At 55.4% G+C, this 24,787-nt stretch overlaps 1 protein-coding gene and 1 long non-coding RNA gene across 7 annotated transcripts in view; one reads left to right on the top strand and one right to left on the bottom strand.

Annotated features, from left to right (window-relative positions):
• The window catches only part of ABCG1 (ATP binding cassette subfamily G member 1), an 81,103-nt gene that overhangs the window by 7,293 nt on the left and 49,023 nt on the right, over positions 1-24,787 (top strand). For 3 of the 5 annotated variants that reach the window (XM_042954522.1, XM_042954525.1, XM_042954524.1), the window contains exons 1-2: positions 6,136-6,266; positions 12,868-13,111. In XM_042954522.1, coding sequence (XP_042810456.1) covers positions 6,225-6,266; positions 12,868-13,111 — 286 coding nt within the window. In that variant the 5' untranslated portion in view covers positions 6,136-6,224. Of the gene's footprint in view, positions 1-6,134; positions 6,267-12,867; positions 13,112-24,787 lie in introns of those variants that run through there. The other 2 variants (XM_042954521.1, XM_042954523.1) reach the window with 2 other exon arrangements.
• LOC122229429 lies at positions 1,024-5,901 on the bottom strand. Of its 2 annotated transcripts, none has more exons than XR_006206989.1 (3): positions 5,367-5,901; positions 2,392-2,661; positions 1,024-1,076 (listed from the first exon to the last, which is right to left on the bottom strand). It is a non-coding gene; the product is annotated as an uncharacterized LOC122229429 (long non-coding RNA). The 2 variants fall into 2 exon arrangements; XR_006206988.1 differs by having other exon boundaries at positions 2,473-2,661.

The following is a 24,787-nucleotide window of genomic DNA, read 5'->3' as shown; positions in this document are numbered from 1 at the left end:
ACAGAGGCTAAGGCAATAAAGGGTTATGAGGTTGACCTATAAACTCGTTGTGAGATCTCCTCCATAGACTGGCTTAGGGGCCCTGACTTTTTTTTTTTTTTTTTTTTAATTTTTTTTTTTCAACGTTTTTTATTTATTTTTGGGACAGAGAGAGACAGAGCATGAACGGGGGAGGGGCAGAGAGAGAGGGAGACACAGAATCGGAAACAGGCTCCAGGCTCTGAGCCATCAGCCCAGAGCCTGACGCGGGGCTCGAACTCACGGACCGCGAGATCGTGACCTGGCTGAAGTCGGACGCTTAACCGACTGCGCCACCCAGGCGCCCCGAAGGGGGGGCCCTGACTTTTAACAGACTGTGTGTCCTAATCAGGATTTTCAGGCTTCAAATGACTGAAACCTAATTCGTACTAGTTCAAGGTCAGAGGGAAAGTGCTGGGTCTCTTAATGAGGATGACCGACATTTATTTGTAAGACACACACTGTGAGTCAGACGTGATTATCAAAAATTTGACTCATCTAATCCTCCCAAATGATCCTATGAGGTGGACACAGCTGTCACTCTCTTCACAGCTGCGGTCAGGGAGGTGCCGAGAGGCACGGACCTGTTCGAGGTGCCCAGCGGGTCCTGCCGTGCAGGCAGGGAAGATGGCCGCCACATGGGGAGGTCAACTCTCTTCTCAGGGCCCTGGCGAGTCCCCGGGACAACTCTGATGGCTCCATGGGGCTCGCAAATCCTCTCCAGAAAAAATGCAGTGGCCCGAGGGATGGAACGTTCTGACTGGTTCCCGGTGGGGGTTGCGTTCTAGGATTGATAGAGGGAGGGCAGCTCCACAGAGGAAAAGTGGGGTGCACCCCATGGGTTTGGTTATTTCCCAACTGGAAAGCTCCAAAGGGCTCAGTGGAAGGCTTTTATTTATGTGTGGGAGGAGGCCTCCAGGAGTTTTCCTGTGTCTGTCTCTGAGACTTCCGCCCTGATCTTCAGCTTTGCAGGTCATTTCATCGCCAGATGTTATTTTCTCTTTCTTCATTTGTGGAGATTGTTTTCCTAGAACTTTCCTGCCACTCTCTATTCTGTGCTAATGGAGGAAAACAGGAATAATCTGCAACACTTACTACTTCCTAATTTAGTTTGTGAATATTTACTTGCATTTTTCTTTTCCTGCAAGCATCCCTCATGGACCTCATCTTCCCATCTTCTGGCGCGCCCCCTCTCCCTCCCTCCACCCTGCGTGCACCTGCAGCCCCTCTTCTGCCCCCACCTCCCAGCAGGGTGAGGAGAGAGAGGCCCCCTTGGGGACTGGGCCAGAGGGTGCCATGCGGGACTGGAGACGGAACGTGGCAAGAGGCGGGAGGGCCAGCAAAACAGGAACCCAGCAAACCATGGAGACGAAAACAATGTTTCTTTAGAATGAAGCAGCTTATAGAGAGTTTGCTACGCAGGTCCAGCCTAGGCTGCCCTCCCTGACACCCCGTATATGTCTTCTGCTATTTCCCATCTCTGCCCACAAGGGCTGGGACATGGTTTTCCTTTGCACCTGCTTCAACCTCTTAATATTCTGTTTCTTCCTTCCCTCCCCACCCCTCCCGCCTTCTCACTCTTTCTCATTCTATCTCACTCCCTCAGCTTTGTACTTTCCCTCTTTCTCTCTCTTCCTATTTTAAAGTGGAGGCATTGGCTTTCATGTAAACAGAGACAGAAAAGGCCCAATGGCCCTAATTCTCTGCTAACATGGCAGAGAAAGGATCAGAAAAGCCAACAAGGCATGGGCCACGACCCCAGGTAGGTCTCTAGCACCTGCTGCGAGGTCGTAGGTCTGGGATACAGCAGGGGTGGGATTCACCCCGCTGGCCCAGCCCAGGGGTCCCCACCACGTTCCCCTCCCCCCGCCCCCGCCACCATGAGCCAGGAGTCCAGGAGGAGTGACAAGCCCCTTTCCTGCTGGCTATTATGACACCATATTTGCTTTTACTTGTCTGAAAACGTTCACCTTCAGAGTCAGAGCTCTGGGTTGTAGAAAGCAAAGCTAGCAAACACCTCTCTCCACCGTCCCCTCCTAAACCCACTTTCCTTGAGGCTTTGGGGAAAGAAGTCCCATTAGCCTCCACGTTGTCACCGTGCAGAGACAGGTGTAGTGGAAGGGGCGCTGGAGACTGGGCAGGGAGACCCGTGTGCTTTTGTGTTTTCCTCCATGAAATGGTGGTGTGTGAAATGAGGGAGATGTTCTTATGCTGGAAGATGGGCAGGACAGGCACTTTTCCACCCCGGAGGGGATGCCGGGAGGCCCGTGCACCCCACTCTGCCTCTCCCCTAAACCACACAGCAAGTGCGCAGCTCAGGTAAAGAAGGATCCCTGAAGTATGGTGAGTTCACGGGAGAAGTTACAAACATACCCAATCTGGATAAGAACTTCAGCTTTCCACCGTGACTACCGCCCGACTACACTATAGGGCAGGGTTTTCTCTGTTTTGTACCCCGTGTTCCAATGTGGAGATCAGCTCTGGGCAGAGCAGGCAATCTCTGAGTGTCCGCTAAGGCGGGGCAGGGGGTGGGGCTAAAGGCGTAGGTTCTGGAAAACGAAGTTGAGGTTGGTGTAGCTCTGTTGTTGAGCAGAAGAAAAGCAGCCGATAGAGTCCGCTTAGATCAGTTCAGAGCCAGCCACCCTGTAAGCAAAGAAGGTTCAAGGTCAAAATTGCTGGAAACCAAATTGCCAAAATATGAAGAAGACTGTATTAATAGAGAATATGTTCATTAGATGTCTTCCTCGCCAGCTGGGAGTGGGGAGGCTGGGAAGCCATGGGATGTCCCCAAAGATTGCTCTGGAGGGATCTTGTGTTGGGGACCTGCAGGGGTGGGGCAGTCCAAGAGGCTAAGCCAGCCTCACCCCTTGCGGCCAGCTCCCTGCAGACGTTCACCTGTGTCAGTCCGCAGGCCCGTTACGAGCCCGTCTGGATGTCTGACCAACCATCCCTCCCTTCACTGGACACCAAGGGCAGAACACTTGCACCCAAGGCCAAGTCCTCAGGGTGCCCCCCCCCCTCCCATCTCCCAGCCTTAGTGGCTGGCCATCTTGCAGAGATAAATCGGACAGCCTTTAAAGTGGAATTTGGGGGATAACAGGCCAACTAGGCAACCGTGAGTACGTAATTATAAAGAAAGTGAATTCAGTCCCTGGTGATTGAGTCCACTGGCCTGCGTGTCCCCAGGATATCAGGGAGCTGGTTCTGCCCCAGGGAAGCTTGTCCTTATTGGTGGTCTGAGTGGAGCCTGGGAACACTGGCTTCCCAGTGAGAGGAGGGAGTACCTTGAATAGGCAGTCAGTGGTTTACCCCAAGCTTCACGAGGGACACTGGGTAAATGGAACCCACACAGGGGAAGGTAAGTGGGAAGAAGGGGCATGGTCCAAGAAGCAATGATGGGAGGCTCAGGGACTTTCTGTCTCTAGGCAAAGGCCTGGAGAGAAATACAGGGCCTTGATCGAACAACTCAGGGCAACTCAGCCAGGAGGGCTGGCGCTGTGACCGTGGATCACAGATCACCCAGGGTGACTGGGAGTCCAGTTGGGCACATGTTGGCAATGACATTGCTGGCAATGACAGCTACTTAGTGTCGCAAGGGCCGCATGATGGGTGAGTGCCTCTCCACGGGAAGTTCTCAAGCTCGGCTCAGCCTGGCCCGCCTGTCAGTGGTGTCTTAGCAGAAATTCCTATTGGGTTTGGGCTCTGGACTGGACAGTCTTGTGACGAGCTTCTCTTGTGTTTGCCTGCGTGGCACACACACGTCCGCTCAGAGTGCTCCAAAATGGCCTCGGTGAAGCACCCGTGTCCTAACCTTTCTGCACGGTTCCCCTGCTTTCCCCTGTGGCCTGTTTGACTGGGCTAATCGATGTTTGGCACGTGTAAGCCTGAAGCTGCTGGGTGGGCTGGGCAGAGACAGCGTTGCTGGGGGTGGGCGGGGGGGGGGGTGGGAGGTCAGCAGAGGGATGGTGGAGGCATGGAAAAACCTAGAGATCAAGAACCTAGGACAACGCATTACCTTTAACATAACCCAGTTGGGGTTGAGTTTCTGTTACTTACAACCTAGAGTCCTGAGACAAACATCACAGATCTGACTTAGCCTGCTGTGTGCATATTCCTTGCTTTGGCACCAGAGGATTGGGATTGGATTGCTTGCCAGGGGCCATGCATGGTGGGAAGTGCTCGACATGCCCTAGTTCCCGTGTGGCTGAGAGTCTAATTACCCAGTGTGCAGATGTAGAAGTGAGGACTCTTTCAGCACCTGCAGTGGGAAAGCCGGCAGCTCGAGTCACGCCAACAAGGCCCCGCTTTCCCGCTGTCCTCCCTCCCTGGCTTCATACTCAGCTCCTACATGCTGTCCCCTCGGCCATCCCCTGAAGCCCAGCAAGCATCACCTTACACCTCTAGTTCCTGACCAACCAGTGCTATAAATTGCATAACACAGAACTGGGGGGGGGGGGGGGAGGTTTCCAGAAGGAAATTCCGGACATGTCCCTGGGAGTGAGGAGAATGGATACTGGACAGAGAATGGAGGCCAGCACAACGGGACCACAATGTCACATTACTTGCCCTGACCACAGAGCGGGGCAGTGTCCAGGCATGTTCTCACGGAGAAATCCCATCTGCCCCAGAGCAGGTGCTGCGCTGCAGGGCTGGTCAGCCACCCTGGGCCCCAGAAGCCAGGCCCCTTTGCCTCTGCCTTTTGGCCTCATCTCTCCCCAGGAGGTTTCTGCATTTGAATCCTCTTTCCAGAACACTTGGAGTTTTTTGGCTTCCCCGTTCACTACGTTTAAGGCACCACACAGCCTGCTGGGCCCGCCGTGCACAGTGGCCCCTGAAAATACCGTGGTCAGGATTCCTTCGTCTTGGCCAAAGGTAGAATCGAGGTAATGCGTCCACCTTCAAGTGAAACTATTCGGACAAAAGCAGGGCCACACTCCCCTTGAACTCGTATATTGTAACGCCCTTTCCTCCTTTGATCTGAGAGGAGAATTCGGCCATGGTCATCAGACCCCTGGGTGTGAAGTCCACCTGCCTGGCAGGAGAAGCCCTGACTTCTTTCTAGGTGAGGAGAAAGATGGGGACTTGGCTCCTTTGAGGTGTGGGGGGACGGGTGAGCCAGGTGTGCTGGGGTGAGAAAAAATGCGTTCCTACCTGCGGACCCAACATGCAAACCGCTGAACAAAAGCATTAGCCTCCGAGACTGGGAGTAAGAATGTCTTGTCACCATGGTTACCAGGAAATGGACCCACTTATATATAATAAGGGCTTTAGCAGACGCCAGGCCATCTGATATTCCAGTCTGGGGCCAAATGAGAGGGTGCCTGGAGTACCATTCCGTACGCAGTTACCTGAACACAGCTGTGGGCCGTACTGAGCCAGGCGCCGGCAACAAGCCGTGTCTTTTTTTTTTTATTGGGGTGCGGCCGATGGGCGGGGGCGAGGACAGAGGCCTGGGCACCTTCACCCGGCGTCCCCTTGTTAACCAAAGAGTAGTTCTGCATCTGGCCACAACAGTGCACCAGGAATGCGAATTTGCATCGTCTCAGTGTGTGGAGGAGGAGGGGGGTGTCACCCCAGATACGGAGCTGTAGTGCGGAGGGCAGTGGACCGGCCATCTCTTCTTCTCTAGTCCTCACGCTCCGACCTGGCAGAAAGGTGCTCAACAGTGAAAACAGAAAAGACGCCCTGTCCCTCTACCCTCCTTCCCGACGCCCCCTCGGGCCCCATCCACATAGCCCCGCAGGCTCGGAGGCGGCGGTCCTGGAGGGAGATCCCGGCCGTCAGTTGGACGCCCAGGGCCGCCGGCCCAGCCCCCGCGAGTTTCCGGACCCCGGGGGCTCCGGGGCTGGGGAGGGACAAAAGCTGGGGAGGGACCGCGATGCCGGCCAGGCGGGGGCGCGGGGCGCGGGGCGCGGGGGAGAGCGGGGGACTTCAGCCGGCGGGCCCGCCGCCCTCCGCAGGAGCAAAACAAGAGCACGCGCACCTGCCGGCCCCGCCCCGCCCCGCGCGCCGGCCAATCACGGGGCGTGGGCGGGGCGTGGGCGGGGCCGGCGCGGCGGGCGGGGCCGGAGCCCCAGCTGCAGCAGAAGCCCGAGCCGGCGCGGGGCGCAGCGGCCCAGCCTGGAGCGAGCGCAGCCTCGTGCCCGCCGCCCGTGCCCGCCGCCGCTGCCGCCGCCGCCGCCGCCCGTGCCCGCCGCCCCCGGGGCATGGCCTGTCTGATGGCCGCTTTCTCGGTCGGCACCGCCATGGTGAGTGAGGGCATCCTTCGCCTCCGGGGCTTGCTTCTGTTTTCCAGGAGAGCGAGAAACGCACAAAGCCCCGCACCCTCACCCTGACACCCGCCCCCTGAGTCCCCGGGGAGAAGCCCGGTTCCCATTGCCCCCAGCCCCGGCCACCTGACGCCTCGGGATGCTCCCCGCACCGGCAGGGGACGCGGGGCAGGCGGAGGGGCCAGGAGTGTGCGGGAGGCGGCCGGGCAGCCCCACCAGTGCACAGATGGCCTCGTCTGGGTCCCCTCTGGCTAGGGGCGTGGGGCCTGGGTTCCTGAGAGCACTGAGCAGGGTGGCAGCCTGGGCCCGAGGGAAGGGGGGGGGGGGTCCCTCCCTCCCTGCCGGCGCGCGCGCGGCCCGGACGCGGGGAGCCCGCACTTCCCGCGCCACCCTCCGGAGTGCCTGGCACGGTCTGGGGGAACAAAAGAGGAGGCTGCTCCCTGAGAGCCAGAGCCTGCGCTGCCCCCCGCGCTCCGCAGGGACAGCCTCTCCCGGACGTGCTCGGGAGGGGGTGGCGGATTCCGGGGAGGCAGCCCAGGGGCGAGCCGGATACCTGCAGGCCACCTTCTCTGCACCCTGGAGAGAGCCCAGGGTGGGGACAGGGACGCGGATCTCCCGTTCCCGAGGGTGCCAGCTCCGTAGGGGGACCACCGGGTGCCGGCAGATTCAGCGCTGGAACCAGTGTCAGCAAGTGCTGTTCCCATTGGTGGCCCAAAGTCTGCTTTTGCTCCTTTATACGAGCTCCAGAAACTCACATTAGGAAAAAAAAAAACAACAAAGTAGCCATCGACCCGTCCATCCTAGGGCCTTTCATTTTTATGCCTAGCGCACCGACCTTGCAGTTAGGTACTTACAGACTAGATTTCAGGTCACCTAAAGTACAAATAGAAAGTATTCCGTTTTCCAACCCACCTTGCCCTCCCTCTCCATCCCTCTCTCTATCCTCTGTCTGTGGATTTACTATCCTGCTAATTACTCCCCATAGGCTGTAAGCCCACGGTGCACAGCACGCACCCCCACCCCTCGCCTTATTTCATTTTTAGCATCCTGTGTTTGAAGTCAGCAGGGCTCAGCAGGATCTGACCGACAGTTACCTCTTGCCTTGAGCCCGAGGAAAAAAAAAAAACGTAGCTGACGGTCTGCGCATGCTCTCTGCTCTCACAACCGCATCCTATGCTCCAAACAGGTTACTGTGGAACACATACCGAGCGGCGCCAGCTCATTATATAATGATTTTGTGTAAACCGATAGAATGGGGCCGCAGACATGTTTAGGAGGTTGGTGGAGCAGAGGCTGGCGGGAGGGGGACTCACTGACCAGGTCCCCTCTCTGGGCGTGCCTGCCTTCATTACTTGGCTTCTCACCCGGAAGGGGATATGGAACCACAAAAAAGGCAGCCCCTCTCACGTTTGCTTTTATGTGATTGAATGTTTGGGGAACACTTGGTAATTCTTCCTTTCACATTTGCCCATCTCTTTGGGTTTCCTAGATTATGTGGATAATGGAAAATTAAGGCGATCCTTATTGTTAGTCGTAGGTAAAGCATGTTTCAGATCTTTGAGATGCCGGGTAACTCCTGAAGTCCTTTCAAAGCTGCAAAAGTGGTTTATCCGTGTGGAAAAACCATGAATCCAAACGTTTTAAGGTAGTGATGTTTTTATGTCAGGATTTTCTAATGTTATGTTATAGTTTGATGCAGACCCAGAATTCCACAGTGTTCTGAACTCAGAGGGACACACTAGTGGCTGGGCTCATTTTTTCAGGAAACATTGTTTGGTTTGAAAAGCATTTTCCTCCCCCCCAAAATCGTGTAATTTTTTTTTTTAATTACAAAAATTCTACCCAAATCCTAAACAAAGAGCACTTGAGGGAGCCCCAGGATCCTGAGCTCTTTCATTGCCCCCTGCTCTGGGGTCCCACCTGGGACTGAGTGCGCCGGCTGTGAACCTGGAGAAGCTGGTTTAGAGGATGGGCAGAGCACCCAGCCCTGAGCTGGGCTGGGAGGGGCGGGCACGAGGTCCCAACGGGATGGTGGTATTTGGAGCCGTATGAAGTGGCTTTTGGTGATGGTGAGGTCAGCGGCCTGAGTGACCACGCAAGTGGCACTTGCCTTTTGCTTGGTTAAGGGTGTGACATTTGGATCAGTCTCCCCAGGGCAATGGCCTTGAGGATTCTTGGCCGGCATTGTCCTCTGATGTGGCCAGCGTCCCTGGGAGGGATCTGCCCTCCAGTGAAGGGCCCACCGGATCCAGGTGGGGACCAAGCCCAGCAGCTACCCGTGGAAGAGAGAACCGAGAGAGAAGCGCGTGCCAATGCCTGGCGCCTGCGCCTTCCTCTCCTTTTCCTCCCTTCCCCGTGAGCTGCGGGAAGAAGTTTCTAGCTCTCACTGTGTGTTCCCGGGTAAACAGAGTGAACCAGCCTCACAGTGGACTGGGGGCGGTTGCCGACTGTCAGAGACCCTCCCCAGCTAAACACGCATCTCTGTATGCTTGCCTGCCAATTGATATGAGCGCCCAAGAAAATACTCTCATGAACGGCAGGCAGTAACAATCCAAACAGGGTCTCCTCGGCATTCAACACCACGCATGGACGTGTTATTATTTACCACGTATTATGTAGCACACACCGTGTGTAGATGGGGAGGTCAGAGGCAATGTGTGGAGAAGACAGGGAAACATACAATGAAAGGGAACAAATGTGCAGGGAAGATGTATTTGTTTCATTTTTAATGAGCTCAGGAGGCTGAGGACAAGTTAGCTGTAACCTACATTGCCGGCCGCTCTCATCTGAGGATGTGTTTCCAGAGAGCTGGTCTATTTCCGAGTGACAGCCACTGCCTCTCATCATACAAGATTCCATGATTTTAGTAATTGGGCGAGGTCATTGGACACCCGCGGAAGAAAGGTGGGTAACGGTTGGTTTTTGGCAGGGGCGGGATGGTATGGTTTCCTCAGTTCCTTGTGGATTTTCCTACAACGGGCAGGGGCTGGGATGACCCCGGGTCACCTACAACTTGCCTCGAGACAGCTGAGCAACCTTCGAGCCCCGTTAAGGACACTGGCCAGGGGAACGGGGCACAGAGAGGAAACACAGGGGGCTGGGCCCTGACTTGGCCACTCATGAACTGTGGGGTGTCGGGGGCAGAAGGCGGTCTCTGTGCCTTAGATCCCAACTCCAGGCGGAGTGGGAGATGGTAATACCCCCTTCGGGTGGAGACAGGAAGAGGCCTACTCCTGGCAGTCTGGAGTTTACAGGCACTTGTAATTGCTGAATCAATAGTCACCATTGTTTGTAATCACTTACCTAGTAGGCGGGAGGCATTATTATTTAATACTTTAAATAATGAGTACTTGACGCGCGCTCTCTCTCTCTCCCTCTCCCTCTCCTCTCTCCCAGATCAGTTTAGTTACCCAGCTTTGTCTTACCGGGCTTGTCCCCTTGTGTCCCTCCCCACGGCCACTTGCTGGTTAAGGCCACTGTCACCCTCCCATCTGCACGTTGAGGCAGGAGATGGTTTTTAATTACAGTTCTGGTCTGTTACCCCCCTTTTAAATCCCTTGGTGCCCCCCCGCCAAGGACTTGTAGATAAAGTACAAAACCCTTAACAGGGTTTGCAGACCCCGTGTCTCTAGTTTCATTTTACCCTCCCTCCCTCCTCCCCACCACCTGGAAGGGGGCCCAGCCTCTGAATTTCTCTCAGATCCTCCCCCCCCCCACCTTGTTCCACTCCCTCCTGCCACTGAGCCTCTGCACCTGCTGTGGGGAACATCAAGCACCCTCCCCCCACCTCACCCGGAGGATCTCAGTTTAGATTTGATTCCCTCAGAAGAAATTGGTGCTGAGTGCCCCCCACCACACCCCGGGGTCTGCTGCTGCTTTGGAGGTCCCTCTGGGTCTCTGCACAGGGCTCATTATAGCTCTTGCCTCCTGGCATTGTGATTGCCTGCATTCTTGCCTGGGGCCCAACCTTGAAGGGAGCCTGTGCTGAGGCCACAGGCCTTGTCTGCCTGGCTGACTGCTGACCCCCGCAGCTCTGCTTGGTGCTCTCATTCCTGAAGGAGCCAGCGAGGGAGTGAGTGAGAGAATAGGTAGCCTTGGAGTCTAGAGGGGAAGTCAGACCCTCATCATCACATGGGTTCGGTATCCGCGGCAGCCGGTGGGTGAGTGGAGTGATGGCCGTCACCCCTGCGTTCCCGTGGGTTTTTATCAAAAAACGAAAGACACCACCCATCCCTGGAACTTCCTCGAGGGTGACGCCTGTGGTGGGTGCCGGGGAGAGGAGGGTGGTATGAGTGGGCCGTGACAGCTGGAATGCCGGGGTGCTGGTCCTGGGGGCCACCGCCGGAGAGGGGCTGCTGGATGCCCCCTGCTGCCAGCTGAACCCAGTGAGTGGGGACCCCCAGGGTGTGGGTTTGGTAGCAGACATTTAGCCTTTCCACTAAGGTGGCAGGTGGGGGGTGGAGAATGGGCTTTGGGGACCGGCCCTGGAGCTCGCAGCCATCCCCACGGCTCTCTCCTCTATCCTCCAAAGCCAGAATTTGCAGAGTCAAAGCCGGCCATCAAGCTGGAGCATGTGCCCCCCAAAGGGCAGGATGGACGGGCAAGGGGAGAACATGTGGTACCCGCAGTAGGTGCCGGAGTGGCCTTGCACATGCTTTCCCAGGGGCCAAAGCCAAGAGCGAGCTGAGCAAGCGTGGGCTCCCGTTACTCCTTCAAGAGGCCCCGGCACAGAAGGCACTGGGCAAACCCAGGCCCGGAGGTGGTCCGGCAGCTTCCTCTTGGGAGCGGGACGGCCACATCCCCACGCCAAGGCTCTCAGGAGTCCGTTGTCAAGCCTTCCCGGACTCTGCGTCGGGAACGTATGAACCGACTTATGTTTGCATTTGAAGCATTTCACATGCTGGGTGCCAGCAGCCAACCAAGCTTAATTTTCTCAGTTTTACTTTGCACTTTAATTTTTATCCACAGAATGTTATAGTCAGTGAGCTAAGTTTTGATCTCAGTGAGTTAAGCTCTTCAGAGGTAGGAGATGCCTGGGAGGGGGGTGTGCGTGTGTGTCTTTCACTCAAATGGCAAAACAACACTTGCAGACATCACAGGAACCAGAAATCTTGTGCGCACCTCTCCCCTGGCCCCACGTGTACTTCAGATATTCAAAACCTTCAAGCCTTCCGAGACTTCTGAGCCTTTAAATCCCATGATGGAAATTATGCCAGCTCTTCAATGATGCAGTCACGTACCCTAAAGCGGGCCCTGTAGGTGGGGGGAGAGCTGGTCCGGCCGCTAGAATTCCCAGGGTTTGTAGGCATGTTCATCGACGATCCACTTTCTGGTTTTATTTTGGGGTTTTGATTGGAAACAATAATGATCAAGAAGCTATCACCTCTAGAGGAACACCTAGCAAACCTAACGGAAACAGAACAGTGTGGTGCCGTTCTGCTTTAGAACAAACGACAACGTGGCAGTGTGTCCACAGTCCCGTGGCCTGAATTATCAGGGATGGTTCTCGATGGGCTCTCCCAATCAGGCCGACTGTCCTCAACGGTATGGAGGAGAGTTGCCAAAGGCCCACGCTTTCGGCACTGTGGAACGTTCTCCTTGGGGTCGAGAGACGGCCAGGAAGGGCAGAGCATAATATCTGTCCACCCCAGGGTTCTTCTGCGTTTTGGGGGGTGGCTGCAGCACATTTATCTGTTCGGGGTTGCCAAGCCATTAGATGAGGATATTCCTTCCTTCGCACAAACGCTTTTGAATCTTGGCACATCTGTACCAGTTCAACTGACTCCCCATGGAAGCTTTAAAAGCCAAGATAGCTACAAAAGATCAGGTCCCCTGGCGTTGCAGTGCCAGGAACCCCTGTTGTTTTGGTGATTCGATCCTAGGAGCCATCGCGCCCCTGCCCTGATCCTAGGGCTCAGGGCAAGCTCCTCACAGTGGCTGTGTCTCCGTTGCCTCGTCTGTATAATAGAGACAGAGAACAAAAAAAAAATCGACCTTTCCAACTTCCCAGTGCTACCAGGAAGATGCAGTGAGAGGGAGAGTTGGAAGTGATTTGCAAAATTTACAAGGAAGACACAAATGCTGACTCCCACAAACCCCAGCACTTGATGTAAAGCCACTGCTCTTGAGAAATGTTTATGAGCCTACACAGGAAGGCACTAAAAGAGCTCATTTTAAATAAAATGCTTTCAATTACACACTTCTTAGGAACCCCAAGCGTTTTTATTGGGTTTTTTAACCGGTGTACTTAATGCAAACATCATTTTTTTTTATGGTGGCCCGTGTTTGATTCTTTGAGACAAGCAATTCATTTCTGTTACAGTTTTGGGAGATTTTGACTCCAAAGTAAGACTTTGGCAGGATAGTTTCGTGTTCTCTCTTAGCGTTTTTTTTTTTTTTTTTTAAACGGAAGAGGTAGTCATGGCTGGAGATGACAGATCCCTCCAGGTAAGCACCTTGACGTAGTTTCAGAAGCGTTGCCATGAATACTCAGTGACCCCGAGCCTCAAGGCCAGTCCCCTACGCTCTTCCCTCTATGGAGATCGTGATGTCTCTTGGTGCTTCTTCCCCGGTTTTCTAGAACGCCAGCAGCTACTCTGCAGCGATGACGGAGCCCAAGTCCGTGTGCGTCTCGGTGGACGAGGTGGTCTTGGGCAACATGGAGGCCACCGAGACGGACCTGCTGAACGGACATCTGAAAAAGGTGGACAACAACCTCACGGAGGCTCAGCGCTTTTCGTCCCTGCCCCGCAGGGCGGCCGTGAACATCGAGTTCAAGGACCTCTCCTACTCCGTCCCCGAAGGACCCTGGTGGAGGAAGAAAGGTAGGGAGGGCTGTTGGGTGCCTCGGGCCGGGAGGAGCCTGTGGAGGAGGTGACAGGTGTCTGGGGCCATCTGGGTCTGGAAGCCAGGAGGCGGGGAGTCTTCCCCCGGGTCACTGCCACGGCCAATTTCTTCATGCCCAACTTTTTCTGACCTCTACTACAAACAGCTCGGATTAGAGACCTCCGGACTTAGGGTGGCTCTTACAGCCTGATATGATTACAAAGGCTTTCACAAGGGCTGACCCGTGTCCGTGTGTGCTGGTTCCTCATCACAGGCTGCTGTTCCCGTTAGCTCTCCGAGAGGGGACTGTTTCATAACGTTTCAGAGCAGAGAGGAAGGCAGGCGCTCCGTCCCAAGTTTGAGGGGCTTGTCAAACTTGAGAGCAAACTTGAGGGCCTACGAAGTAGCCGTGACCTAGAGTGGCCCCCCGGGAAACCAGTCATCTACATTAAGAGTGGTGCCGGTGGGCTATAAATAAACTGTTATCAAATGAGCCACCGAAATAAAAATAGAAGGGAGAGAAAGGACGGGAGGCTCAGGTATTTGCCGCGGCTTGTCGCATGTTAACGAGAATTGACGACCCACGGTATTTCCAGCTTCCTTAGCAACCTGGATGTCCCTGCGTTAGCTCTAGATTTTCAAAGTGTGTAGAGTTAATGCCTCCCTGGGCTGGCGTTTCCTTTTCCAGCCTGACCTATTTCTTTGCACGGAACTTACTCCGCATGTCCGTGCCCCCGTCCTGCACCCCTCTTTCAGGCGGGTGGGGGGCTGGTTGGGAGAGGGCACGTCAGACCTCACCAGGGAACATCTACTGAGTCACTCGGAACGGCGTGTGGAACAATGACGGTGACTCAGGTACCGCTGGAATATCGTACGTTAGGATTCTCCGCTCAAATCCAGAGTCAACCCTTCTTCCTTTTTGAGGAAGACCCACCAGGACTTTTTTAGTTTTCGTTTTCCTGTCTTTTCCCGCCGTCACCTCTGTTTTGTTCTCCTCCTCCCTTGAGGCCGAGTCGCTGAGATTGTTGGCCTGGGCACTCTGGGCTTCCTTGTGACCACGGTGTTGGACCCTCGGCTGACTGGCCGCTGGGACCGGCAAGCCGCGTTCGTTGCTGGATGACTTCTGTCTGTTTGTACAACTAGGAACAGACCCTGAGCCTTATCGATGGCCGAATGGACACTGCTGATACTTCCGTTATCCGAGTTTGCCAGCCAGGGTCATAGAGGAAGAAATTCTGTGAAGGCTCCCGGGTGGGTCCATTCGTGTGAGCCGACTGGAATGTCAGTACAGGGTTACAGCCTTTTCCCAACTCTCACGGTGAACAAAAGACTTTAGGGCAAAACTCGCCTTGTTCTGTTGGCTTGATTTGTCTATACAGACACATTGCGGCAAACCCGTGAGAGGCAGAGATGGGATTCTGTACACCTGTTAGGTGTGGCCGGACGTCCCGGTGCGTGGACGGGTACCCTGTAAGCAGAAGGTGGGCTTGCGGTGCAGACATGGGAACACTTGCAGAACCCTGGCAGAACCCAGGAAGTGCTCTGCATTTGCAAGTATCGTCTCCTATTTAGGGAAGGGGCTTGTTAACCCTGTATTCTCTCAGTGTTAAGACCGGTCCCCATAATTGTCAAAGCTAGCCAAAGGTGACGGCATCTTAACGAGTGAGGGAGGGGCCACCGCCGTCCATTCCCGGTGGCCTCCTTGGAAACTCCACCCAGGTGGCCTCCAGACAGACACTTGCCCTACAGTAACCTGTGTGGGCTCGGGAGGGGAGGAGTAGGAAGTGAGCCCCACGGGACCTGCCGGTGAGTCAGAGATGGCGAGGGCCGGAGATAGATGGGCATGATCGGTCTGGCGTGTCCCAGTTGCTGGTTTCTGAACCGGCGGGGCCTGATCTCGCTGCCTGGCTTCCTTCCCTGCTCCCCTCAGCGGCACCTGTTTCCGCTTTGCTCCCCCTGCCCTTCCCCCACTCGGTGCCCCATGGTTTCCTTTGTTCTCGGTGCCCTGCAATTCGGAATTTCGATGGCTTTCCGCTCCCCGTAAATTCAGCGGGGGAAATACTTCTCACAGAATAGAAAGGAAGCTGAGTGGTCAGGGGGCTTGTCCGCGCACCTGAGCTAGTCAGCCGGGGTGGTTTCTAACTCTGTAGCCGGGCTGCAGGGCCTCGGGGGTGCCAGGGTCCCCGTAGCCACAGGGAAGCAGCGTTCCTCCTGGAGGCTTGGTGCCCACAGGGCCTCACTGCTGGCTGCTTGGCGGCTTGGCTGCCCCGTTCGGCTGCAAGCCGCGGCCAGGGAAACCTAGAGCTTCCCGAATGAGGGAAGTTAGCCGCCCACGTGGCTCGAGCTCACTACCTCATCGCCAGCTGGCTCTTGAGTGGGGTCCAAGTTCCAGTGGGGTCAGAACTTGGGGACCGTAGCACCCCAGCTAAGAGCCCCCGCCCAGGATGAAGAGTAAAAGTAGGCATTGAATCTGGAGGCAGGCATCGGGGCCATCCCCCGATGTTGGCGGCGGGGGGGGGGGGGGGGGGTGTGTCCTTAAGCTGGTACGTGTGTGTCTGCTCGTTCTTTTCCTGCCTGGTTCGCCGCGTCCTCTTCGGGGAGCCTGCTCCTTCTCGGGGAGTGTCCCCTTCGCCCTCAACGTGGGACCCTGCCTTTCCCGATTTTGTTCCTCTGATTGCTGCTGATTGCCTCAGCCCCCAGCAATGATCAGGCTAAGCTGAGAAGTCAGAGCCAGCCACCCTGCACCCCCCTTTTCTCATCGTGGCCATTCTATATCTGGCGACACTCTTGTAGGATTCATGTCGTTTGTGAGGCCCCTTGGCTGTGCGGCCGACCTTCGGGGCAGGGGCTCTTTCCCTTGCTTCTCTCACCATATCAGTTTTCGGTCTTTTAAAATTCGGCTTTACGTGTTGCACTCCCTATAGCGATCACACAGGGCCTGGATGCCCTGGCATCTCCGGACGCTGAGTTCCCGGAGGGCCCGGTGACCGCACCAGGTCACAGCCAAGGATGGACCCGCGGTCCGACTCCTGCTCCAGATTTCTTTCCATCACAGAGACACTGGACCGCTCTGTAGATTCCACGGTTTCTCCCAGAACCAGGCGCTGGGACACAACTCGACACAGAAGCTGTAGCAAAGCTTGGTGTCGCGATGAGAATAATGTTATACACTCCTACGTGATCGTTTCCAAGAAAGAGAGCTTCGTAATCCTTAGCAGGAAGGTGTCCGGTGAATCAGTGACACTATTTGTGAGACGTCAGGCACTGGCTCTTTAAGATCCTTGAGCGTGACGATTGCCAACCCCTGAATACGGCATTTAACAAAACATCTCGCATTTTCAATTGTAGTAACGTTTTCACCATATGATTAATGATGTCTTTGGAGGAAAAACTAGATCATGTAATAGATTCCTAGTAGAGAACACAATTGTGAAAGGAAGTGTTCTCAGGAGAACACAGCTCACCCCAAGGATAATCGCACCGGCTTCTGATACAGTAATTACTCTTCCCCAAGGAGTTCGCTCCCGTAGCACAAGTCGATGGGACAAATGATCTGGAACGGTGTGGACGTCGGCCCCGTCACACAAGCCATCGTGTCGGGGATGCGTCGGAACAATCCGGTCGGGTGGTTCTCATTCACCGTCAGCGTGACTTACTTTGAAAGCAGCTTTGGTTCCTGTAAAGAAGGCGCTGCGTTGGGAATATTTAGGAGCCCTGATTAAGAACAGAATCCACATCATGAAATTCTTAGGTGCACGTGCTACTGCCCCAGGGGGTGACGAGGACGTTTTACACCGAAATAGCACCTCCTGGCTGGGGGAGCACTTACTGGGATGTGACCGATCGTAAGGAATGGATACTCAGGGTACCAGAGGGGTGCTGCTCGCCTGGGGGACCAGTGCCATCTCCATTTGTAGAATTCATGTCGTTTGTGAGGCCCCTTGGCTGTGCGGCCAATTCTGCCCTTTCTCCCCGTGGGATCCCTGAGGCTCAGAGACAGGGCCCAGGTCGCAGGAGCACAGAAGACAGCCCTCGAAAGCGGGTCTGTACAATCTGAGGCCAAGATACAACAAGGAACCTGGCAAGCTCCTGGGCCTGAGGCGAAACACCACAGGGCCACTCTGGCAGGGATGTGCCTCACCCCACTTTATGAAACCGTTACGCATCGCCTTGACCGTTAACGCCGATGTATTTCCCTTTTAGTTGGCCTCCTGCGTTGTCCGTCCCCTTTGCCATCCGTGAGGACCCATAAAAGACCTCCTGGGCCTTTGGAGAGGCTCCAGCTGTCCTGTCCCGTCACCAGGGGAGGCTGACGTGCACGGCATGCTGTCACCCAAACAAGTGACATGATTCTTAGAAATTAAATACACCTCCCATGATTACCTTGTGATGAAGTTCAGGCGGAGAATGAAAGTAATCGTATCTGGGGCTTTAGAGAGCCTGGCAATTGCCTCAGCGTGGTGAGTCTCAGACGGAGGGGCAGAGAATTGCCTCCTATGGAGCCCTCCCTCCTTGCCCGGGATACCGGGATGGAGTTGAACATTCTGGGCGGGCCCACCTCAGAGTATCGGTCCTGGTTTGCTTCTAAGCTTTAAACATGCGTTTCTCAAATGAAAGTTTGCTTTTTCTTACTTTCCAAAGCTATTTCGCGGGGCCTGCAACGACAGGCCGGCGAGTATGAGTGGAATGTGCCACTAATAAATCCCTTTCAGGAATTCCGTTAAGGGAAGACTGGATTCCAACCACGCGCTGGCCGGCTTGATGCGGCCCACGGGAGCAGGGGCGGGGAGGAGCGCCGTGGGGATCCCACAGCAGCCATGGGTCTTCCGAGGGGTGAGCCGCTCAGGTTCAAGGGGGTTTGTACTCCCCAGCATGAATGAATGGCTTTCGAGCTTCTTGGGAACCATCGCACTACGGTGGATTTTCTTTGGGGTACAAAAGAAAATTGTCTTTAATACTCTGCCTTTGTCTCTGTCTGAGGCTGTAACTAGTCTGTAGGGCAGTGTGGTGAACCTACACCTTGCTCACAAGGGCTCTTTCCTTGAGGCTGGGGTGTTTACAAAGGAAGCCCAGTGGCCCTACGTAGTTGCCGTGGTGAGTCCAGACACTGGAGAGCTCCTCCCTTCCCCTCCTGGGGCCAGTTCTTAGGTCCTCAGTACTGGGTGGCTCCCCGGGGCAGGCAGGCAGGCCACCCGCTCAGGCCCCGTAGCGGTGAGGTCTTCTGGAATAGTTTTGATCTTCTGTTCTCTAGGCTTTGAAAGAGGCTTTGAAAGACGTGTTGAGAATGGGGCCGGCTCTCACACAGAATCACGATAGATACAGTGACTGTGTTCAAAACCGGAAAGGCCTGCTAGTTTACAAGAACTTTTAACACCCAGGGGTCAGGGTGCTCCCCTTTCTCCAGCCGGCACGTCCTGTGCCCTCGAGCACCCTGCGTGGAAGCCGGGGCCTGGAATCAGGTGCCGGGATGGAGAAGGTGGCACCGTCCGGCTCGATGGCCTCTGCAGACACGACTCAGGTGGCCCGGCCATCATGGGCCTTAAGGCTTCCTTTTCTCCTCCGCCTCGATGTCTGGCCACCCTGTCACCTTCCCATCTGCAGGCTGTTTACCCGGGCATGCTACCCTTTTGTCACTTTCCCAGAGAGTCTGCTTCGTTCTTGAATCATCTGGTCTCTTCGATGAGACTTTGCAGGGCTGTGCTCTGATTGGTGTAGCATTGGTGTCACTGTTTCACCTTCTAAGGATGTTCCGGCCACACTTGTTTTCACCTGCTGCCCTCCTTTAACACCCCAAATATGTTTGTATCTTGAGAACATCACATTCTTGAACTAAAGTCCTCTGTTAGGAACCAGAACCTAATCTTCCAGGGCAAAGCTATAACCCAAGGTGATATTTTGCTGAACCTGAAACCATTTCTGTTGTTTCTGGATTGGCAGAAAAAAAAAAATGTTTAGTAACCATACACCTGCTCTTTTTGAGTTCAGTTCTGGAATCAACAGATCTGCTCATTTAAGGAACAAAGGTAACCACGTGGTCAGATTACATCTGACCTGTTCCATCCAGGGGTTTGTAGAAAGGTCGTGCATTCTCTCTGTCAGCCCCGTGCTGCCCAGCTTCCAAAACCTTTGTAGGAAAGTTTACCTTCAAGTGAACTATATCTAATACTGACTGTCTTGCTCATGGGAAAAGGCACCAAGAGGGGTTTTTGGAGTCAAGGGTGGAGGCCGACGTGCCTGCTGGGAGCCAGTCTGACCCCAGCCATTAGCTTCGTTCCTCACTCTTGGGCTGTTCTGTCGGCCACCTAGTGCTCTGTGGGGGTAAATGGCATCTGATGTCAAGATTAAGACATGCCAGAGTCACTTGAACACTCTTATTATGTCCAGCTCAGGCCTGTATTTAGAGTCCCAATCTTGGAGGCCCAGGGGGACCTCCGAGCTCCCTCAGGCCGACCTCTTACCGGTGGAGGAACCTTCCTTGCTGCATCCCCACCAACGGGCGGCCAGCCTTTCTCTGGAAACTTCCAGCAACCAGGCACTGGCACTTCCCCGGGCAGCCAGGTCCTTGCTGGCACAATCTAATTCTTAGAAAAGGCCTCTGTCTGTTGAGCTGAAATCTGCATTCGAGTTCATCTGTTGATCCAAGTTCTGCTTTTTGGAACTCTGCAGAACACATATAACCTTGGTCTTGAAACGAGCTCCCCAATGAGGAACAGAAAAACCTAACCAAGTACCAAACAGCAACCAAGTGCATCAAGGCCAAGGACGACCTGAGGAGGAAGAGACAGAAGCACGTAGCCCCAGAGTCTTGCTTTGGGTGTGGGCATCCCAGTGACATCCCTGGGGGAGGGGGGGGCAGGGCAGTGAGCAGGAGCCTCTGCCCAGAATATTCTTGCTCTCTCGGTTTGCAAAGTGACGAGCGGAGCTTAACAGAAGAGGAGCATGTGAGGCCCCCTTTCTGTTTCTTTTACTGTCATAAGGCAAGCAGTGTGCTCGTCCAAAAAGTCCCTCACCTTCATATATCTCCATGGCCCATCTTGAAACCGAATCTTTTTAGCAGGAGTTTTATGGGCTTTCTCATTGTTATGTCTGCCCTCCTGCTTTTTTTCTGGAAGGGTTTATTTTTTATTACAAAATAACTGTCCACTAAGCAAAACAGTTTGGCTTTTTAGCACACTGTATCCTTAGGCACTTGGGGAAGAGTCGTGGGGGCCTATCTGTCTGGACATCCTACCCAGGAGCAGTGGAGGTTTCCAGGAAGGTACATCTTAGATTCAGGCTTAAACCTCAAGTCTTAACTACAGTCTCTCAGCAAGCTCCACGGAGAACTCCCCTCCTTTTGTCATTTCCTAGGCCCACGTAAAATGAACCGCGTTATCTTTGCCTGTGACATACACAACCCCAGGCCCTGGGGGCAGCTGAGGTGCCACAAAAGGCCTCCCCATTTCCCTGGGGAGGGGTTCCCAGATTTCCTTCCTGGCTCAGGAGGGGCACTTCCCTCTGTCCTGTGTAGGATCGCTGTCCACCTGCCTGCCCTCACCCTCCAGGATGGGGGTATCGGGCCACCCGCCCTCCTCCCGGACGGCCCTTCCGAGGGCCGCGAGACTGGCCTGTTCCCAAAGAACGAATTCATTTTGGCCAATTTTCACCTGCACGTTCTCGGGGGAAAAATGAGGTTCTGGCCATCGGCCTAGCGGAGGCTCTCCAGCAGGCTTTCAATACGGAGTAAAACCCCATCTCTTTCCCGGTGCGGGGGCGGCGCTGACTCTGCGGGCCTGCTGCCCAGGGTGGGGTGGGGGGTGGGGGTGACGTGTGCGCTGTCCCCGCCAGGCGGCCCGATGCACCTGCTCCCACGTGCAGATCTACCCGCGGGTCTGGCGGAGGCTGCCTGGAAGACTTTCGTGTTCTTAGAGACCCTAAATTCTGAATGGCTGCGAGAGAAGAACGGGGTCGGCTCCCCAGCGCGCGCAGGTGCGGGCGGGGCAGGTGCGCGCTCCCGCGCGTGCGCAGTGGCCGCCGTCCGCCGCCGCCGCCGCCGCCCGCGCCGGGGTTACTCTCGGTCAACGCTCGCTGGTAACCTCGGCGGCACGGCGCGATTGGTTGCGCGCGGGGCGCTGTTGCCAAGCGGGAGCGGAGGCGCTGAGCGCGGGCGGGACGCTGGGGCCCTGGGGCGGCCGGGTGTCCCCCTTCCCCGGCCCGGCGCCCTCTGATCCTCGGACCCCGGCCCGGCGGACCCCGTGTTCCGCCTGCACCCGCACCGACAGACCCCGGCGCCCAGATCTCTCTCTCTCTCTCTCTCTCTCTCTCTCTCTCTCGTGTCGGGGAGCCTAATTTTCCTCCGGAGACGTCCCTAAAACGGACCTGATGCACGGAGAGACTCTACTCCCTGCTTATTATTTTGATGTCCATTTAAGCATAATTGGGCGCTTCACCGGAGTGGGAACAGCGCACAGACATTTACAAAGGCCAGCCGCAGGAACACGGCAGGTGTCCTGTGCAGTGTCTGTGTCCTTGTAGCTTTCATCCTGGGCAGGCTCCACGACTTTTCCAGACTTCTATTTGAAGTGGAGGGTGGCGCCATGAGGTCGGGTGGCGCGCGTTCCCTTTGAGGGACTTCTCAGTCCTCCTGAAAGGTTCTTGTTTTGTTTTGTTTTGTTTTGAGCTCACCTGTGGGTGAGGTGCTATGAGGCCGGCCTCTGGGGGTGGGGCCGAGCAGGTTGGGAGGAAAGCACCCAGCCCCGGCTGTGGCCCTCCCCTGGGCGGTCAGGTCAGCCTTCACACATGACCCCGGGCGGGTTTTGGAATCCTGGAATTCCCCTCAGGAATCTGAAGCGGGGGATCCAGTAAGGCGGCTGGCATCCAGAGAGCCAGGCTGCTGCTTCCCTGTCTGCTGAGTCACTTCCACCCTGGGCGTGTCCCCGAGGCCAGGAGAAATAATGGCTGAACTTGACCAGCGTGTTTTCTGGAGCATCTAGTGCACGTTTTTTGCGAACCCACAAACAGCGGCGATAAACAGTTTCTGCGGTTGGGCTCCGTTCCAACACCGCGAGGGCCTGGGAATGCCGTGATGGGATCTGGTGCCCTGTGTCACTGTTCCTGGGGACCGGGGCCCTCCCTGTCCAGACACACGCCGGTCTGGTTCCTTTGGGCTTAATTTCCGTGTGTCAGGAAACCTTAAACACTGTCATTCCTATGCTCTCCTCAACCTTTCGGTTTCCTGACCCGATGTCTAATGATTTTTCTCGTACTCTTGGGTTTTACTGGGCTGCTTATCGGGTTCTGTGATTGTAGCCTTGACATTTTTGTAAACCTGCGTAGAGACCCTCTTAGTCCTCTGAGACTCGCTGAGCCGAAGGTAGCATCTAGGAAGTCGGAGACGGCGGGGGGCAAATTTCATTACCAGAAATTCCCTCTTCCGTTTTCTTGAGGTTTTGCTGGTGAGGAGGGTCCCAAACCTTTGCAAAAAGAAGGAAGTGCACGTTTAAGACAGCTGCGACGCTCCATCGTTATAAACAATAACAATGCATATTGGCAGCATAAGGATATAATACGTCCAAAATTCTAGCTGACGAGTGGGGAGCCCTTACGACGGTTTTCAGAGGCCCCCATCATAGGAAAGGAAGCTTGCGGGTTTCCTGTTTCTGAGACCTGCATATCAGCTCGTCCAGAAAGTGGTTACGTCTTAAATGGGGTGAGCTTTCTAACCACGTGCGCCTCGTCCTCCTTCCTTTTGGTCGTTCATGAATGTGTCACGTGCTCTGAGCCAAAGTTCAGACGTCTCCTGCCTCTCGTTTTGATAAGGCTCAGGGAGGAGAGGGATCACGGTCATCTCGTCCCTTTCTGTCTTCGTAGGAGCGTTCTGTACCTCTTGACTTTGGAACTGGCCGTGTCTCTCAGGGGCTCTCCTCGGCCCCTTCCTGCGTGCCTCCAGCCTGTCTTCCCTGAAGCTGCTCTGCAGGCAGGGTGGACCGGCAGAACTGCCTGGTGAGAAAGACGTCTGCTGGCAGCATATGTGTAGTTCTTCTCCCGCGCCGTGCCCTCGGCCAGGAACCCCGGCCGGGGAGGTGTTCCTCCTCCCATCCTCCCCTCTGTGGCTTGTGGCTCCATACCCTTGTGCCCCGTGGTCGTGGCGCTCAGCGCACGATTTTGTGTCTTTTTTTTCTCCGCTTCCGAACAGGAACTATGTCAGTGACCCCTTATGGCTGCAGTCCAGCCCAGGGCCTGACTCAGCCCGGCCCGCCACGCCGGTCCAATGAATGGTGTCACAAAAGCCTAGGTCACAGCAGACAAGCGCGGCCTCAGCCTGGAAGAGGTCTCGGGGACATGGGACGCTTTGATCTTCCCATGCTGTGTGGAGCCCACGAGCCCCCTCTGACCGATCACCCAGGAAGAGGCTGCCTGCTGTTTCCTTGGGTCATTGCAGCCCCGGGCCTCACCTCCAGCAACCTGGATGGGCAGGCAGGCGGGTGGGAGATCGGTGGTGGCTAAGTCTGGCGTCTGGGGCAGACACCCTGCTCTTGGATCCTGGCTCCACCGCCACCCTCCCCCCCCCGAGCCATGTGGCTCTGGGTCTCAGTTCCCGCATCTGCAGAATGGGGTGAGGAGGGTCCCACCCTCAGTGGGTGCGAGCAGGGAGGGGCGGAGGTCCACCCACACACAGCGGGGCACAGTGCGTGTCGGTACGGTAGGTCAGACTTTGCTGAAGTCCTGGTTTTTGTGGTCTTGCTTCCCTGGGGATTTTACTCATGAATAAGAACGACCAGTGTGTTTGTCTTCCCAGCATCCGCAGGGGAAGGTCTCCTTACCCCCTTCTCTTGTGGCTCTGAGCAGTGAGGGCCTCTGCCCGAGCTGCACAGAGTGCCCTCCCTCACCTGGGACCCTCGACCTCGTGTCCCGATGCCCTGGGCTCTCTGCCCTGTCCGAGGAAGACCGTTGACAAGCATCCCAGAGTTGTGCTCTGGGGGAATTTCTGTACTTCTCTAAGGTGGCTTCCTGCTCCTGGTGGCTGTCAGGACTGACCCCCACCACATCAGGGATGTGAATAAATACCTTATTTAAGGCTTGTGCACGTCCGTGGATGAACTAGACAGAGGTTCCGTTATTTCTGGGAGGTCCCGCAGGCACGTTCAGCTTGCCGGCTGATGAGTCTACTGACACGGAAGTGTCTACACTTGGAGTGACAGGATGGAAATTTCCACCGCAGGAACAAGGCACCCAGCAACATTACCCTTCAGCGGTTGGCTCGGGAGCTAGGTTCATTGGGTTATCTTAGGCGGGTGTGAGATGTTACAGGGCTCTGTGCGTGTTCCTCTTGTTGGCTAGAATTTCATGGCTGGAAATGAAGGACGTCGTGCCCAGTGCTGAAACGTGGCGGGGTCGGCCGCCTCTCGGGCACGCGCGGTGACGGGCCGCAGTCTCGGCGTGGTGGCAGATCGCCGGCGTGTGAATCTTCTTGGATTTGCAGATACAAAGTGTGAAATCCTGCCAGGTTGTAGTTTTGTAAAAAACACATATTCCTTAAAAAAAAAAAAAAAAAAAAAACCAAAAAACAAAACAAAACAAAAAAACGCATATTCCTTCCTTCGAGTCGTAAGTTAACGTGTAACGAGGAGGAGGAGGGTAAGGCGAACTGAAGTATATACATGGGGCTAGTCAGAACCTCTTTCTCTTTCTCTCTT

The sequence above is a fragment of the Panthera leo genome, chromosome C2 (assembly GCF_018350215.1).
Source record: "Panthera leo isolate Ple1 chromosome C2, P.leo_Ple1_pat1.1, whole genome shotgun sequence".
Taxonomy (NCBI): domain Eukaryota; kingdom Metazoa; phylum Chordata; class Mammalia; order Carnivora; family Felidae; genus Panthera; species Panthera leo.
Note: the sequence above shows the minus strand (reverse complement) of the source record. Positions and strands in the feature narration are given on the sequence as shown.